At 34.5% G+C, this 18,446-nt stretch overlaps 1 protein-coding gene across 1 annotated transcript in view; it reads left to right on the top strand.

Annotated features, from left to right (window-relative positions):
* Positions 1-18,446, top strand: part of SPPL2A (signal peptide peptidase like 2A) — a 49,156-nt gene that overhangs the window by 16,925 nt on the left and 13,785 nt on the right. The window contains exons 2-11 of the mRNA XM_060096834.1: positions 1,137-1,256; positions 1,940-2,122; positions 2,546-2,635; positions 3,121-3,254; positions 7,393-7,544; positions 11,786-11,882; positions 12,312-12,413; positions 13,417-13,498; positions 14,322-14,396; positions 18,185-18,241. Coding sequence (XP_059952817.1) covers positions 1,137-1,256; positions 1,940-2,122; positions 2,546-2,635; positions 3,121-3,254; positions 7,393-7,544; positions 11,786-11,882; positions 12,312-12,413; positions 13,417-13,498; positions 14,322-14,396; positions 18,185-18,241 — 1,092 coding nt within the window. The remainder of the gene's footprint in view (positions 1-1,136; positions 1,257-1,939; positions 2,123-2,545; positions 2,636-3,120; positions 3,255-7,392; positions 7,545-11,785; positions 11,883-12,311; positions 12,414-13,416; positions 13,499-14,321; positions 14,397-18,184; positions 18,242-18,446) is intronic.

Raw genomic sequence — 18,446 nt, 5'->3', positions numbered from 1 at the left:
ACTACATTTCTTTTTTCCAGAAGTAGATTCCTTATGTAATTACTTTATGTAATCTGATGGCATGTTTCAAGAATTCCCTATACTTGTTTAGATCCATAAGCTAATAAAGTCCCAAGTATGCTAGAAAGTTTTCTAATCTCGAATGTTCAAGGGAGATTTCAGGTAGGAGAGCATGGATTAGAGCATTTCTGTACTTCTTAGACATTTAGGTTGACTTCTATGTAATAAACAATTATATAGATCAAAAATGATCAAATATCAGCAATTTCTTGTAGCTCGACCTAATGCATGCTTTAGTAGCAGAGGCTTAGTAGTACAACATATTTATCTGCCAAACAATCATTTTTATCCCTTATGTTGTAGAGTAAGATTTTCTCAAAGGAGGAGAGAGGAAGGATCTGGACTGATCCAAGTTTGAAGGGAATTGGGATGTGGAGTGGTATTCTAGTTATCTTAGGCTGTTTCTTCATGTCATAGGCTCCACTCCCACCCCCCACCCCATGTACAATGGATGTTCTTTTTAGTCACTTCTTACCTCTTGTCTCTCTTTCCTAGGTAGTAAGAAATGAGGCAAAAGGAAAGAACATGTTTCTATACCTTCTTTTTCCACTCTAAACTCTAGACTGGTCTTTTGGAATAGGCAGTTGCAGGGACTTGAAAACTTGAGATTTTCAGTTTCTCTGGTTCTCTTCCAAAGATAGCACTTAGAAATAATGATACCTTTTTTTTTTTACCCCAGTTACTCATAGAATATGGAAAGTAAGGTTGAGGGACTTCAAGTTAATTTTCTTTTATAGAATATGAACAATGGAATAATAACTCATACGAGATTGGGAAATAAAGTTTCAGACTGTAAAGGGAGTACTGAACTTATAAAATCATAACAAGATTCCTCCCTGGGATATGGCCCTTATAACAAGGGCCTGTAAGAAAGTGACTTATCTTCCTTGAAGAATGTGTTCTGGGCAACCATGTACAGTTTTACCATTTCCTCAAACAAGAAGAAATCAATTTATTGGACGACCTTCCCCCTTAAGGAAATGTGGTCAAACCTGTATATAAATAGCTTTATTAAAATCCTTAGTTTTTGGCAAGCCAAATTATTGCCACTGTGAAAATTATTGTTTGTGTCCTAGACAGCTGCTCAGGAAGCAATCCTGCATGCATCTGGAAATGGCATGCCTTCACCATCTAAGGACTACTGCATGCTATATAACCCTCATTGGACAGCTCTTCCAAGTACCCTAGAAAATGCAGTAAGTAAATCACAGCTTCTATTTATTTATAAACATAAAAATATTGAGTGGTAAGAATGAGTGATTATTATGTTTTAGCATGTAAACTAGTTATATTATGATTAATAAATATTTATTGCTTTTGCTTAAGTATTTCTCTCCGTGAGAAAAACAAGTTAGAGAATTTAAAAATACTTGCCTCAAAGCTTGATTGTCATCAAATATTTCTAATTTAAAAGAACCTTGGGACTTCCCTGGTGGCACAGTGGTTAAGAATCCACCTGCCAATGCATGGGACACAGGTTCGAGCCTTGATCTGGGAAGATCCCGTATGCCACGGAGCACCTAAGCCTGTGCTCCACAACTACTGAGGCTGCGCTCTAGAGCCCGTGAGCCACGTGAGCCACAACTACTGAGCCCACGTGCCACAACTACTGAAGCCCACGTGACTAGAGCCCGTGCTCCGCAACAAGAGAAGCCACCATAATGAGAAGCCCACGCACCGCAATGAAGAGTAGCCCCCGCTCCCCACAACTAGAGAAAGCCCGTGTGCAGCAATGAAGACCCAACACAGCCAAAAATAAATAAATAAATAAATAAATTTTAAAAAAAGAACCTTGTATTAAACCAATGTTGACACTTTGTCATTGAATGCATTTAGGGTGAAATGTGATATTTATATTAAAGACATTTCTTCTTTCCAGACTTCCATTAGTTTGATGAATCTGACTGCCACACCACTGTGCAACCTTTCTGATATTCCTCCTGATGGAATAAAGAACAAAGCAGTTGTGGTACAGTGGGGAACCTGCCATTTTCTTGAAAAAGCCAGAATTGCACAAACAGGAGGTGCTGAAGCATTGTTGGTTGCCAATAACAGTGTCCTCGTAAGTTATAAAACTATAATAACTTCTTTTGAGTTCATGATATCAAATTTCACAGGAATTGAACTATCTTCTTTGTCTGTGGTTTAGGGGCTGAGTTTTGAATAATCTGATGGTAGGATTCTTTTTAAATAAACATTCTGGTTATGATAGGTGTTTAATTGGAAAATTTTGTTTCTTTTCCATTCCTAAAGTAGACAAGACTATGTTAGGAATGTGTGTGTGTGTATGTGTGTATAAAGTATCAGTTTAAGTTTATGCTAGAAGGATTCCAGTTTGAGAACTCTTAGTATAACATTAAGAACACATGAAACTTCATTTTATTACTTTAAAAAGATGTAATGTTTGTATTTAATGAATAACTTGTATTTTATTCTGTAAATACACTAGTAGTTCATAAGTCTTCACAATATGTTTTTCTTTTAGTTTCCTCCCTCAGGGAACAAATCTGAATTTCATGATGTGAAAATACTGATTGCATTTATAAACCACAAAGACTTTACAGATACTAAGCAGGTAAATTAGTAATTATATATTAGATAAAGTTTATAAATAGTACAACTTTTTACTTTTAACCATGATATTTAATTTAAATTATTATGTATGTTCCATTTGCTAACAGGAAGTTATAAAGGCCTATCAAGTTTTTATTTGGAAAGTATGCACCCCCCATTGAGCACAAGGTGTTTCAGAGTCCTGACTTTAGAAGGGATATTTCTTTACTTTGACCTCTTTAAAAATCTTTGTGTTGTATCATTTAACTTTAAATCCTTGAACAAAATGTGATTGTGTGGAACATTGCACTTTCAAGATTTAATAAACCAAAGCATAGCCTCATAATTTTGACAAGAGACTATATATCATGTTGTCAAAACAGTTCTATTATTCTTGGCTATCTTATGTATAGTGTCCATTCCAGAATGAAATTGGAATATTGCTGCCCTATGCTATAGTAAAAAGAAAACTAATTCCAGTGTATTAACTGTCATTTTGCCTTTCAGACTCTCGGAGATAACATTACTGTGAAAATGTATTCTCCATCGTGGCCTAACTTTGACTATACTATGGTGGTTATTTTTGTAATTGCTGTGTTCACTGTGGCATTAGGAGGATACTGGAGTGGGCTAATTGAATTGTAAGCTTAATTAAACTTCATTGTTTTTAAGATAAATGGTTAAAAATTGTTTGTTAATCATTTTATCGTGTAACAACACTTAAAAGTTCTGCTTGTTCTTAGAATATAGTGCTGACGATTAGATTGCAGGTTTGTCCTCATACAGGTCTTTAACTTTTCACTGAGAAGAAGGGAGTCATAGGTTCCTCTTGTTCTTCTGCTGGGAAGGAAACATTGAAATTTCACCAAAGACTCTTAAATTAAAATGTTTAGTTACCTCTCCCAGAAAAGGTGGAGATAGTTAACATTCTAATGTGCCTATTTATTTAGATTGGAAGAAAATAAACAAGAGAAGGTGGGAAGTTTTTCAGCTCCTCCTGAGTTGAGTCATTACAATGTGACCTCATCATTCTATTTAATGCTTTAGGAATTCTAAGGATATTAATTAAACATGTCCATATTTTAGTTTAAATATAGAAATGCCAAATGTATGTGAAATTTAGATTTCTCTATTTAACAACAACCTAGGCCCAGTATTCTTACAGTTATGTACCTTTGGCTATAGACTAAAGCAAGCAATGTAGTTTATTTTTTTAAAAAGACTTATTATTTATTTATTTATTTATTTAATTTACTTTTGGCTGCATCGGGTCTTAGTTGTAACACACAGGATCTTCGTTGAGCCATGCGGGATATTTTGTTGGGGCACAGGCTTCTCTCTAGTTGTGGCGCACAGGCTCCAGATCACGTGGGCTCTGTAGTTTGCGGCATGCGGTCTCTAGTTGTGGTGCGTGAGCTCAGTAGTTGTGGCACACAGGCTTAGTTGCCCCGCGGCATTTGGGATCTTAGTTCCCTGACCAGGGATCGAACCCGCATTCCCTGCACTGTAAGGCAGATTCTTTACCACTGGACCACCAGGAAAGTCCCAGCAATGTAATTTAGAAGGATCAGTTCATATTTATAACTCTGAGTAAAAAATTGTGCTCAGAGCATATTATTTTATGCATAAAGGACAATATATTCACTTGTGAATTGATCTATAGTTTCCACTAAAAAGGGCTTACTTGATGCTAGCCGAAGCTAATAAGCTTATTTGTAATTTCTTAAAGTACTAAAATTTGATTGACTTTCATCAAGAGAGAAGTCTAGGGTTTAAGTGTAGATTCCTAGAGTATTGAGCTTAAAATATTTTACATATTTGGAAAACACATTTCAGCATGTGTTAGTCACATGATTTCACATGAGTAAGCATTATTTTTCTTCATTATTAATCTTTATAAAGCATAGTATGTAAGATCTCCAAAATCATTTTCTAGATTATATGGTGAAACTTTATAAATAATTTCCCAAAAGCTACTGATTTATTGAAAATGTTTTTCCATTTAATATATATCTTCACTATACTTACATTATAAGGTAAATTGTTTCTTCTCTAGAGTAGTACTTCTCAAACTGTAATGTGCATACAAACTGTCTTGAGAGCTCATTAAAATTTTTAAAAATTCAGATTTAGTAGGCTTGGGATGTGTGCTGAGACTGCATTTTTGACAAACTGGCCCGTGGACCACACTTTGAGTTAGCAAGGCAAGCTTCATATACATGTCAGGGCAGGCTCCTCCTCAAGAAAATTGGAGGTGGGAGAGCAGCACGTATAAGTTCTTTTATTCATAAAACAGGATGGGCAAAAACAAAGAATTTGTTGCCTTCAGTAGCCAGGTTGGGAGAGGAGATGGCCTTTACCTGCAGGATTATGGATTTTGAAATTGAGGAGGCTGATTCTAAGAGCAGGATAAAGATAGAATTAAAAAAGTGTGTCTATTGGTCGTGGTGGGGTGACAGTATAGAGAAAGAGAGTATGAATCAGTAATAAAATGGAGAAAATTTCATAGAAAGTAGAATTATTGAGGACATAAGGACTGTTTGCAACAATATGGCTGGATTTTGATGGCATTATGCTAAGTGAAATAAGTCAGACAAAGAAATACCAAATGATCTCATTTATGTGTGGAATCTTAAAAAAAAAAAAAAAGAACTCATAGAGCAGAGAACATATGGGTGGTTACCAGAGGTGGGGAGGTGGGGAGGGGGCAAAATGGGTGAAGGTACAAACTTCCAGTTATAAAATAAATAAGTCCTGGGGATGTAATGTACAGCATGGTGACCATAGTTAATAATACTGTACTGCATATTTGAAAGTTACTAAGAAAGTAGTTCTTAAAAGTTCTCATCACAAGAAAAAAAAATCTTTTAACTGTGTGGTGATGGATGTGAACTAGACTTATTGTGGTGATCATTTTGCAATATATACAAATATCAAATCGTGTCATACATCTGAAACTAATATGATGTTATGTCAATTATATCTTAATTTAAAAAATAACACAAGGACTGTTATTTAGCAAGTAAAGAGAGTTAGACTGAAAGAAAAGGGAAAAGAGAATAAGGCTTAGGGAGTGGAAAATTTATCAGAACAAGAATACCCCAGAATTACCCTGCCAAATCAAAGAGGTACTTTTTGCAAAAGGAAAAAATACCTTGATTCCGTATAAAGCCTTTTCAGTAGAGAGTTAAAGTCTATTATAATGAGTCCTTCTTATAACTGGTTCTCATCATAAACTCAAGATGGCAGGAAAGAAAGCTTAGCTTCTCATTGCATGTGGCTCTTGAGCCGATTTAAGAGTACAATTTTTAAAAAAGATGAATTGTATTATTTTAACATGATATAAATCTGGTATATGTTTTCCTTCAAGAAATTGCCTGGTGCTTTTTAGTCCACTGAATATGAATATATGACTCTGATTATTATGGCTTATATATGTTCTGTGATAGAAATGTCTTTAAATAAATCTGTTTGCAATGATAGATACCAAAGGTTGGCATGTTTTCCCACTCAGGTACTACTTTCATTGAAACTTTTGTTAATACCCTGTCATCCAGCTCTACAGTTTCAGGGAGGTACTGTGTGTCTCTCCCCAGACCCTCTCCCAGCTCTTTTCCCAGGCAGCCTCCCTAGAGTCACAGATGCCTAGAATAGTAACCATCCCAATCCACAGTTTTCTAATAAGAAAGTGGCATGTTGGTAAATAAGCAGTTTGGCAAATGTACGTTTTCATAGAAATAAATCTTTTTTTTAACCTAAAGTTTGTATTGAGCCCAGACCTGATGAAAAGGGTCAGGATATACGAAAAGGGAACAAAATTTAGTAGACCAGAGTTGAAGGAACTGGAGCTGGAAAAGTATGTAGTGGGTTCCATATAACTGGAAAGAGACAATTAGGTGACAGAATAGAGACTCACTGCTCAACAAAAGAAGGTTGTGACCCTTTCCTCTTCAACTCCTGTGTCTGCCTTTTATTCACTGTGTGACCCAGCAAGTTTGTTGGGAGAATTAGAAACTATTTTGCTATCTTATATCAAGGTAGGACAATGCTATGTCTTGAACTCCTTTTGAATCCTTCATAGTATGTCAGTGAGCACTGAACAGACATATAGAAAATACTGAGTTGACTGAGAAGAATTTAGTGTTTTACATTGAAGAGAAGCTAATTTTAAAAGTACTTTCTGGGCTTCCCTGGTGGCGCAGTGGTTGAGAGTCCGCCTGCCAATGCAGGGGATGCGGGTTCGTGCCCCGGTCCGGGAAGATCCCACATGCCGCGGAGTGGCTAGGCCTGTGAGCCATGGTCGCTGAGCCTGCGCGTCCAGAGCCTGTGCTCCGCAACGGGAGAGACCACAACAGTGAGAGGCCCACATACCGCAAAAAAAATAAATAAATAAAAATAAAAGTACTTTCCTATCTGCAAGTTGGTAATATTAAGTGTGTAAAAAGAATTGGTTATCATTTGAAACAGTACGTCAATGTAGTTTCCAAATTAGATAATATAAACATTAATTTGTTTATGTAATAAATTCATCTGTTTCAACAATTTTGCCTCCAGAAAAAAAATGCTATTTCAAAAGTTAGTGGTTAATAACAGATCAACTCTTGAGGGTAGAATTATAAGGAGTTTTTACTTTCTAGATTAAATATTTCTTTTTGGTGTGTAACTTTTAAGTATATTACTTTGTAATCAGAAACAAATCTAAGCTGCTGTTAGAGATAGATTTTTAAAATAGCTATACTTGGCAGAGATTTGCTGAAGTTCCTGTGTATGTTTATGCAGGGAAAGCATGAAGGCAGTGACAAACACTGAAGATAGAGAAATGAGGAAAAAGAAGGAAGAATATTTTACTTTTAGTCCTCTAACAGTTGTAATATTTGTGGTCATCTGCTGTATTATGATGGTCTTACTTTATTTCTTCTACAAATGGTTGGGTAAGAAATCATATTTTATATTTGCTACTTTTAGCATATATCTTTTTATTTACTTTGCCAGATTTATCTTTTCCTTTAAGGCATTCTACCTGGAAAACTTAAGTGAATAGTTAAGGAGTGATATGAACTTTTTAAACTGCCAGAAGTGTTAGGTCCCTATTACTCTGGGATTAAAAAAAATATTCCAATTAAAAAAATACTGTGTCCGGTGTGGGGGTGGTGGTGGGATGAACTGGGAGGTTGGGATTGACATGTATGCACTACTATGTATAAAATAGATGACTAATAAGAACCTGCTGTATAGCACAGGGAACTCTACTTCACTTTGCTGTGCAGTAGAAACTAACACAACATTGTAAAACAACTACACTCCAATAAAAAAATTTTAAAAAAAGAAAAGAAAAACAATTTAAAAATAGTAAAAATTTAAAAATAGTGTGTCCTACAGATGTAGGGAACAAACGTATGGACACCAGGGTGGGAAGGGAGGATGGGATGAATTGGGATTGACATATATACACTAATATGTATAAAATAGATAACTAATAAGAACCTACTCTATAGCACAGAGAACTCTACTAATGCTCTGTGGTGACCTAAATGGGAAAGAAATCCAAAAAAGAGGGGATGTATGTATACGTATAGCCGATTCACTTCGCTGTACAGCAGAAGCTAGCACAACATTGTAAAGCACCTATACCCCAATTTAAAAAAAAAAAGGGGAAAAATATACTGTGTCTTGAAATAAGAACACTTCTTCATGGATGACTTGAAAGAATTGCTGTGGCCCCTAAGTTTCCCCCTCTGCAGTTAAAGCATAATAGGCCAGTATCTAAGCAGCAGACTAAGGATTTCTTGGTGGCTATATATAGTTATATGAAGTAGAAGATTATTCAAATTACAGATTTTTTGCTTCTGCTTACCCCCAAAGTGTGGTTTGTTCTTTTTGTTATTTTGCAAACCAAGATGTTGTATTGCTCCAATTTTGTTTTACTTATATAAACATTTAAGATCATACTACATCTAAAAACACATAGGTACTTGCCTGTGGTCTAGAGAATAAATTATACTTTTTCCTTTAAGAAGGTAGGATAATGGCTTGCCCATCCCCTGGCCAGTCTTCTTAGTGGTCTGATAGGATGGAAATTTGCTATTTGTGGCCAACATATAGCAAAAAGAGGAGGGAGCCCAGGGAAAAAGAGAGTATGCCTGATGAGAATTAAAAACCCTTTGTAAAAACCACCACAGGCTACAATGCTTATTTAGAGAATATTAGTATAAGTTTCTGGACTAGAAAACTGAGGCCCCAAGGTTAGTTTCAGCTTGTTGTTCAATTTCTCCTGTCCTATGGCAGCAGTTTTAAAACTATACTTAAGACATATATTTACAATTAGAAAAATTTTTCTTTGAATATCACTCATATTTCAATATGTTGGTGGGAGAGTGGATACCAGGGTGATATTTGTATTATTAGGTCATCATTGCACAGCTAATTTTTCTGATTTAATTCTCAGCTTTCAATTGTTTGTGTCCGACCCTCAGTTGATATATATAGTGGTCTTTGACAGAAAAAAGAGATTTTTCTACCTTACCCTAAAGCATGTTTTCATTTTTGGTAAAGAATTTCCTTAAACTCATCCTTATTTAAAAAGTTAACCCTGCTTATAACTGTAATTTTCAACGTAGGAGGAAGATCAATTAACCTCATGGTTATCCTAGGACATGGGATTTAATTATGACTCTGACAATGGTGTGTGATATTGCAAGATTTAATATACTTTCAAATGGTTCGTTATGGCTAAAATTGCTGCCATTTCTTAATATGTTCAATGTACTAAATTGCTAAGGTTCTCCTTACCATTTTATGTTGTCATACTCAAGAAAGTAACTAAAGATAGTTATATTAACCAAATTCTTTCTCATGTCAAATCATTTTCTTAGGTATAGTATGACATTGAATGAGACACCTTAAAACTCTCTTAGGGCCTCCAGAACATGATTTCCACCAGAGTTTTAAATCTTGGGTTGGAGACCTTTGGTGGATGACTAATGAAACTCAGCTTGGCAATCTTTGACTGTCAATCTTACTACTCAGATTACCATATATATCCAATAATAACAATAACGAATAATAAGGAAATGAAAAAGTAATTTGTCCAAGATCACCAATTAGAAAGTGTCTATCCCTTATTTACTGTCTCTAGTTTACTCTCTTTTCTCACATACAAAACAGAGTTATAGTTTTCTGAAATCTAGTGGAATTTGCAAAATTCAGTTAAAATTTGTATTTCCATTGTGAAATTTTGAGAAAGTTCAGAAAACGAACACTTTTAGAGTACAATAATTTCTCCCCCTTTTTAACAATAGCGAGATCAAATGTTTTTAATTTTAAATAATTCTCAAATAAGTATAGCTAATAAGCAAAACATTTGTGAATTTTAACTACCTTAGTATCATATCTAGACAAAGAGGTTTGTTTAAGTGGATTTAGTTTTACCACATATAAAGTTGTTAGAGATAAATTCCACCGTAGGAAAATATAGACATCATGATTAACGTCTAAGGTAGGTGTCAGTTCTCATCCTTAAGCTGCAATTTAAAAAGCATTTATAATGTTTTATTAATTGCTCCATTTGTTACATTTAAATTAAATACTCACAAATGTCTACAACTCACTTTATAGACATCTTTAACAAACATGTGAGTTTGAACCATTGAATGATAGAAAATGCAGAGCCACTGACATAAATCGTAGCAATATTTTCTTAAATCAGTCTCCGAAGGCAAAAGAAGTAAAAGCAAAAATAAACAAATGGGACCTAATCAAACTTACAAGCTTTTGCACAGCAAAGGAAACCATAAACAAAATGAAAAGATAACCTATGGACTGGGAGAAAATATTTGCAAAAGATGCAACCAATAAGGGGTTAATATCCAAAATACACAAACAGTTCATACAACTCAATATCAAAAAAACAAACAACCTAATCCAAAAATGGGCAGAAGACCTAAATAGACATTTCTCCAAAGGAGACATTCAGATGGTCAATAGGCACTTGAGAAGATGCTCAACATCGCTAATTATTAGAAAAATGCAAATCAAAACTACAATGAGGTTTCATCTCACACCTGTCAGAATGGCCATCTTCAAAAAGTCTACAGATAAATGTTGGAGAGGGTGTGGAGAAAAGGAAACCCTCCTACACTGTTGGTGGGAATGTAAATTGGTGCAGCCACTATGAAAACAGTATGGAGTTTCCTTAAAAACTAAAATTAGAGCTACCATATGATCCAGCAATTCCACTTCTGAGTATTTATTCTAAGAAAACAAAAACCTAATTAGAAAAGATATATGCACCCCTATGTTCATTGCAGCATTATTTACAATAGCCAAATTATGAAAACAACCTAAGTGCCCATCTATAGATGAATAGATAAAGAAGATGTGGTATATATATATATATATATATATATATATATATATATATATATATATATATATATATATATATATGTATATATATGTATACACACACACACACAGTGTAATATTACACAGCCATTAAAAAGAATGAAATAATGCCATTTGCAGTAACATGGATGGACCTAGAGATTGTCATGCTAAGTGAAGTAAGTCAGATGGAAAGACTAATATGATATCACATATGTGGAATCTAAAACATAATACAAATCACCTTATTTACAAATCAGAAACAGGCTCACATACATAGAAAAGAAACTTATGGTTACCAAAGGGGAAAGGGAAGGAGGAGGGATAAATTAGGAGTATGGGATTAACAGATACACACAATATATTAAAAAGATAAACAAGGATTTACTGTATAGCACAGGGAACTATATTTAATATCTTGTAATAACCTATAATGGAAAAGAATCTGAAGCTGTACACCTGAAACTAATGCAATATTGTAAATCAACTATAGTTCAATAAAAAAAAATAGTAAATTCTTTAAAAAAGAAAGAAAATGTGGAGCCAGCTTCAGCCCCTAAAGAAATCCTACCCGTGTGTAATGGAACTAAAACAACACATAAAATACCCACCCTTAAAGCTCAAGATCTAAATATTTTCAGTTGAGTAACCAATTCAGATTATGGTGTGGTCTCTGCCTTGAAAGTATTATGATCCAGTAAAAAAGCTGAAGAATTAATATTGATTGTATAACTATTTTCTTATCATGTTTCTTTCTGTTCTCATATAATTTAGTGTCTTTTTTTTCTAGTTTATGTTATGATAGCAATTTTCTGCATAGCCTCAGCGATGAGTCTATACAACTGTCTTGCTGCACTAATTCAGAAGATACCATGTGGACAATGCATGTATGTATCTCTTGTGAGGAAGCCTATAATGTTGGTTTTTGTAATTTAAAATAATACAAGGAAAAATAGCATTATTTTAAACCTGTGCAGTCCAATATGCATGTTGCTATTTTAATTTAAAATAATTAAAATAATAAAATTAAAAATTCAGTTGCCCAGTCTCATTATCCACATTTCAAGTGCTAAATAACCACATGTTGCTAGTGGCTACAGTACTGGACAGCACAGATATAAAGTATTTTCATCATCACAGTTCTACTGAACTGATAAATATTTTATTATGTATCATTTGTTGTACTTAAAATCAAGACTTTTAAATTGATATTTCAAAAGTTTTCTTGTCACTGTGGCTAACATTGATTTGTTACATTAACTGAACATTGTGTTTCATCTACAGGGTAAATTAACCTATTTCGATCTCTCTTTTAGGATTATGTGTCGTGGCAAAAGCATTGAAGTGAGGCTTATTTTTCTCTCTGTACTGTGCATAGCAATAGCTGTTGTTTGGGCTGTATTTCGAAATGAAGATAGGTATGAATACTCATTGTATTTGCTTTTAGATTAGTCTAAGGATGGATTATTTTATATCTTGCCTTGATAATTGTTCATTATGATTATTATGGATTTTTTTGGCTTTTATCCCAGAACATCATAGTCTTGAAACATGCTAAATAAATTCTTAAATGAACAGATCTTGTGCTAATGGATTTGAGGCTGTCTAGAGAAGGAAATAATGAATTAGGATTTAAACATCTAAGCTGAAATATGCTTCAAAAATATACTTAATTATGGTATAGCCACACAATGGAGTGCAATGCAGCTGTAAAGAATGAAGATCTCTCTGAATTAATATGCAGTGATTTCCAGGATATATTTTTAAGTGAAAAAAGCAAAATATAAAAGAATATCTAGAGTATGCTACCTTTCATGTGAGAAAGGAAATATCAGAAAATATACAGGTATCTGTCCATTTGCAGGAAGAATAACCAGAATAAAAAATTTAACAGTTTATTAATAAAATTATTAATACCCAAAAGGATTTAACAGCCTAAAGTTTGGGAGCAAAGCTCATACAATTTTAGGCAGCTTCAGGTATGATAATCAATTGATAATTATTCATGTCAGTTGTCAGTTTCTGGTAGAGTATGTTGTATAGCTCTCATTTCCTTTATGTTTTAGCTATCTGGATGTATATTAACATCAATGTCCTTTGTTATGAGTTACCTTTCTTAAAAGAGACATGTATAAATTCAAAGATTAAGGATAAATATGCACTTACGTCTGATATACATTCTTCTGAGGGAGGCTTTCAACTTTTTCTTAGTGTAGTAGTAGTATTCATTATTCTACTAGGACAGTAAATTACTAAATATGGAAAATATAAGAGGTTTTTCTGTTGTTATAATTGCTGCTTAATAATTGAATACTCATATCATAGCAATTGAACAGTATTACTTTACTGATCTGTTTCTTTTGAAATGTTCCATTTAAAAATAACTGAGTAAAACAATAGAGTAATTTCTTTTGATTTTAGGTGGGCTTGGATTTTACAGGATATCTTAGGGATTGCTTTCTGTCTGAATTTAATTAAAACACTGAAGTTACCCAACTTCAAGGTAAAGTATACTACTTTGTTAGCTAAAATAATTTTTTCTTTTTAAAACAACTTTATTAAGTTATAATTTACATAAAATTAAATGCACCCATTTCAAGTGTACAGATTGTTGAAATTTTACAAATATGTAACTTTGTAACCACCATCCCAATCAATTAGAGAATATTTCTTATCTTTTCAAAAGCTCTATCATACCCTTTAGCAGTCAGTCCTAATCCCCAACCCCAAGCAACCACTGATTTGCTAGCTAAAATATTTTTAATCATTCATATAATATGCCCAATTCATATAATCTGTGCAAGACTAAATATCAGGGAAGAACATTTCTTTGATTCAGTGATCTTTTTGTGTGTGGGCTCCTTAGTTGCGGCAGGCAGCTCCTTAGTTGCAGCTCATGGGCTCCTTAGTTGCGGCTTGCCTGCTCCTTGGTTGCAGCATGTTTGTTCCTTAGTTGCGGCCGGCGGGCTCCTTAGTTGCAGCTCACCAGCTCCTTAGTTGTGGCATGCAAATTCTTAGTTGCAGCATGCATGTGGGATCTAGTTCCCTGACCAGGGGTTGAACCCAGGGCCTCTGCATTGGGAGCGTGGAGTCTTAACCACTGGACCACCAGGGAAGTCCTTCAGTGATTTTTTTTTTTAAAGAGTGACTTAAAGCAGATAAAAGTTTGAATGTGATTTGTAGAATAAAACTACAAATGTAATAACATTAAATGCCTTTAAAAAGTGTTTAAATGTATGTTACATGTTTATTTGTATTTGTAAAATAGTATCTCTTAATTTAGATATGGGAAGTTTGACCTTTAAATTTGTTTCTTTCTTCAACAGTCATGTGTGATACTTCTAAGCCTTCTCCTCCTCTATGATGTATTTTTTGTTTTCATAACACCATTCATCACAAAGGTATGATATTTTTGAAATCCATGAGAAACATGCTAAAAGATGAGAATCTTAAACATGCTCTTAGAGTATTGATTTTGCAGATGTTTACCACTGACTGAGTTTTAATTCTCTTAAGAGAATTATCATTGAAATTGGCCTTTTAGTAGAGGATATTTTTAAGCCTTTAAGCCATTCTGCTAAATAAAAAAATCTGTCCTGACTGATGTAAACATGAGAATATCTATAAATTTTCTTCCTACCCATTTTAAAGTAATTTTTCTTCTTATCATAAAACTATAAATATGTGCTATAGAGAATATAGACAGCAAAAAGAATAAAAAAGTGTCATTGCTACTTTCATTTCTGTAACCCTAGTGTGAGACTAAGAAAGAGCACCACACTGAAAGTCTGAAGACCTCAAGTGTAGGTCTGTAACTTTATAACCCTGGGCTGCTAGTCACTTAGCCCTCAGTTTCCTAATCAGTTAGGTGAGGGAGTATTGCTAGCATTCCATCCTCTCTTTCCACCAGTAGGATTCTTTTGGTTGCCACTGCCAGAACCCAACCTAACCTTTCTATATGAAAGATGTCCCATCTACCCAGGACATGTGTAAAGGCCAGGGTGGGCCTGGCCTCAAGGGCACATACTCTTCCTTTCTGCTTCTGTCTATCTGTTCATTGTCTCAACTGGCTTTTTCCATGAGGTTAGAATCATGCCACTCAAATATCTGTCGAATGTTGACTGATCAAAAATCTGGAATCACTTGTCACGTTTTAAATCTTAATAAATTCTGCTATGAATGAATTTGAAAGTAATTATTGTAACACAAATAATAGTCCCTTCACTTATAAGTTATATTTGTTCTCATATTTGTATTTTTACTTTTCTCATGTGTTTTGACCCTCATAAGTGATCAATAAATATCCTTGGAATAAATGAAAGTAAATTTTTAAAAAAATAGGTCATCTATTCCCAGCTTTACCACTAGCTTCTCAATAAAAACCTGGTGCTGTTCTTAGAATAAGGGAGAGGTGTTGGATGAGTGTGGTAGTCCTTCGTTGCCCAGTTTTTCTACCTTGTGCCTGTTCCTGTCTCATGAACATATTATTAATTATTGCTTAATTCTTCCACTTTCCCCACTTTGAGTCTTGCTTTGTAACTTTATATCATTTCTTCATCCTTTGTCACTCTCATATATTTAGTGTTTGATATTATAATCACTGCTTTTTTCCCTAGTAGTTCTTTATTCTTTAGCCCCTACTATCTGTGAAATCTCTGCATTTCTGATATTTGCTATAATGGCATAAGACAAACATGTGCTCCATTGGGGAGCTAAAATTGCAACTAGGTAACAAATGTAGTTAACTGTCCCAAAACATTAGCACATTTCCATGCTTTAATGATGAGCCATCTGGCTCACTGACTTCATTTGCAATAGTAACCTAAAAAAGCATAGCACTAGTATTATGGATTATAACAAAAATTGTTAATTTACTAAAGCATATTTTAAAGTTATATCCAAAGCTGTTCTAGCTTGTGTCAATTTATTTGATTAAAAAAATGTTTCTATAAGTCACTCCATCAGAGATCTCATAATGAAAGTAAAGCACTCTCTCTACAAAGGCATTTCCATAAGTCAACGCGAAGTCATACCATATGATACATATATTGCACAGTGGGCATAGCTATAAACTATAACTAAACTCTCTATTTATTTTTGGCTGCATTGGGTCTTCATTGCTGTGCACAGGCTTTCTGTAGATGTGGCGAGTGGGGGCTCCTGTTCATTGCAGTGCTCGGGCTTCTTGTTGCGGTATCTTCTCTTGTTGCAGAGCACAGGCTCTAAAGCGTGCAGGCTTCAGTAGATGCAGCACATGGGCTCAGTAGTTGCAGCACGTGGGCTTAGTAGTTGTGGCGTGCAGGCTCAGTAGTTGTGGCACACAGGCTTAGTTGCTCCATGGCATGTGGGATCTTCCCGGACCAGGGCTCAAAGCCATGTCCCCTGCATTGGCAGCAGATTCTTAACCACTGCGTCACCAGGGAAGCCCCTAACTAAACTCTTTAAAAAATAATTTTTCCATTCTGTTTTAACACTAGTATCACTTTATAAATGCCAAACTTGTCTGCCAGCAAACTATGTCCATTCGCTACACATAAAAAATTTTAGTATTTTAAAGGTATATGGCAATAATAAAGATGTCTTTGAGTCTTCTTTCTTCTGTGCTTAGGGAATTTTTCATCTTCTTTTTTTCCTTCTTTGTTCCCAGTGACTAGGAATGTGATTTCTAGTAATCTGATCCACTGGAAAAGATTGAAGTGCTCTTTAGCGTTCGCTGTTGTAGATTTACCTTAACACCTTCTTCTCAGTCTGGTTTGTTTGTTAGGCGACTCAAAATGAAAATTAGATACATGATTTCTGATTTTTGTGGTTTTCACTGAAAATTTCAAGGATTAAATATTAGACATTCTAAACATGTTCTTGACCCTGGTATTAGTAGACTGTTAATGAGTTGGCAGGACAGGTAGCCATAGGTGTACAGGTAATAAGAGCCTGTCTTCATTTTTTTTTCATCCACCACCATACTAGGTATAGTATCTTGCAAATAGTAGTTACTCAGGTAGATGTCTTTGAATGTATAAGAGGATGTCAATAATGGTCTTCAGTTAAATGTTTTAAATAGCAATTCAAAAATGAACCAACGTGAACTCTATCTGGAAATTGAATCATATCATGGGAGTTTGCTGTAAAGAACTGTATTTAATATTAGTTTATTTTCATAAACTCCTGTGATTTAACCCTTCTGTAACCCGAAGCTTAACATGAGGAAAAGATTTCTGTAACTAAGGATTTTATCCTTCTTTCTACTCAGTTCAGGTATCAGTGGGTCTTAAAAATATTTTTAAGTCTTCTTAAAAATACTCAAGTAATTTCTCCTATGCACCCCACCCACATGGCAAATGGTATAGCTAATCAATCACATTTTCCTAAAATTCAGCATTTATTTATCTTCCGACTACCTATTTGGGGCATGTATTTATTATAATGTGAAGTGTAAGATGGGTGCTCATGCAGTGTTAGCTACATCTAAATGTTTTCCCTCTCCCCAGTAGATTTGGCTGTCAGGAAATAACTTTTTAATAAACACAGCCCACATAAAAAGACCTTAGGCATACACAAAGAAAAACTTCAGCTAAGGTTAATGTTTTGATTGGTGCATAAAAAGCAGGCAGGGCTGAAATTGGACAGGAGTCAGGATAGAGAAACGTTCTCAAGTTCTTTAGGGCTGGGTCTTTTCAAGTTTGGCTTCATTGTTATTGTGGTGAGTAGTCAGAAGCTCAAATGTAAATAAAGTTACCAATATTTATTACAAATCTAAATATAAAAAATTTCAATATTTCTTGTGTCTCTGTTCATTGTTATTGCTAAGAATGACTAAGGACACATAGTATATGACATAATGTAATTAAAAGCACTTAAAATTTATAGCCCATTAGAAATGCTAGATATTAGTTGTCAGCATAAATCAGTGCTCAAACTCAATTGAATAATCTTTGTGTGGTTTATCTGTAAGTTTCTGATAATTGTTGAGCTCTGATAAAGTGGAACAGCATGCTAGATGAAATTTGTTTTAGATGACTCCAAGTTTTGCTATCTACAGAGACCGTTTTAGGAAAAAATCAGTCTACAACCCATTTTTCATCAGCTTACAGTAGGCCATGAGCCATGGGGTCAAATCTTTCTTGAACACTGGCAGATTGTTCCCTTTAAGTGATTGAACAATTTATTTCACCTTTCTTCTCAATTTTAGAATGGTGAGAGTATCATGATTGAACTTGCAGCCGGACCTTTTGGAAATAATGAAAAGGTAGGGATGGCAATTAAATACAAATGGCTACCAGTGTATGTGTGTGTGTCCAGTTAATAATTTTGCCTTCTTGTGTAATTCATTGGTCACGTAGTGCATGTTAAGGTATTGTAAAGCTTTATTTCTCAGAAAATATAGCCCTTTTATTAGTTATTCTAAATTATTAAATACCTATTGACTTGGGTTTCATCCTAGAATGATGGAA

This window comes from Mesoplodon densirostris, chromosome 4 (genome assembly GCF_025265405.1).
Source record: "Mesoplodon densirostris isolate mMesDen1 chromosome 4, mMesDen1 primary haplotype, whole genome shotgun sequence".
Taxonomy (NCBI): Eukaryota; Metazoa; Chordata; class Mammalia; order Artiodactyla; family Ziphiidae; genus Mesoplodon; species Mesoplodon densirostris.
This window is presented reverse-complemented; position numbering and strand designations above follow the sequence as displayed.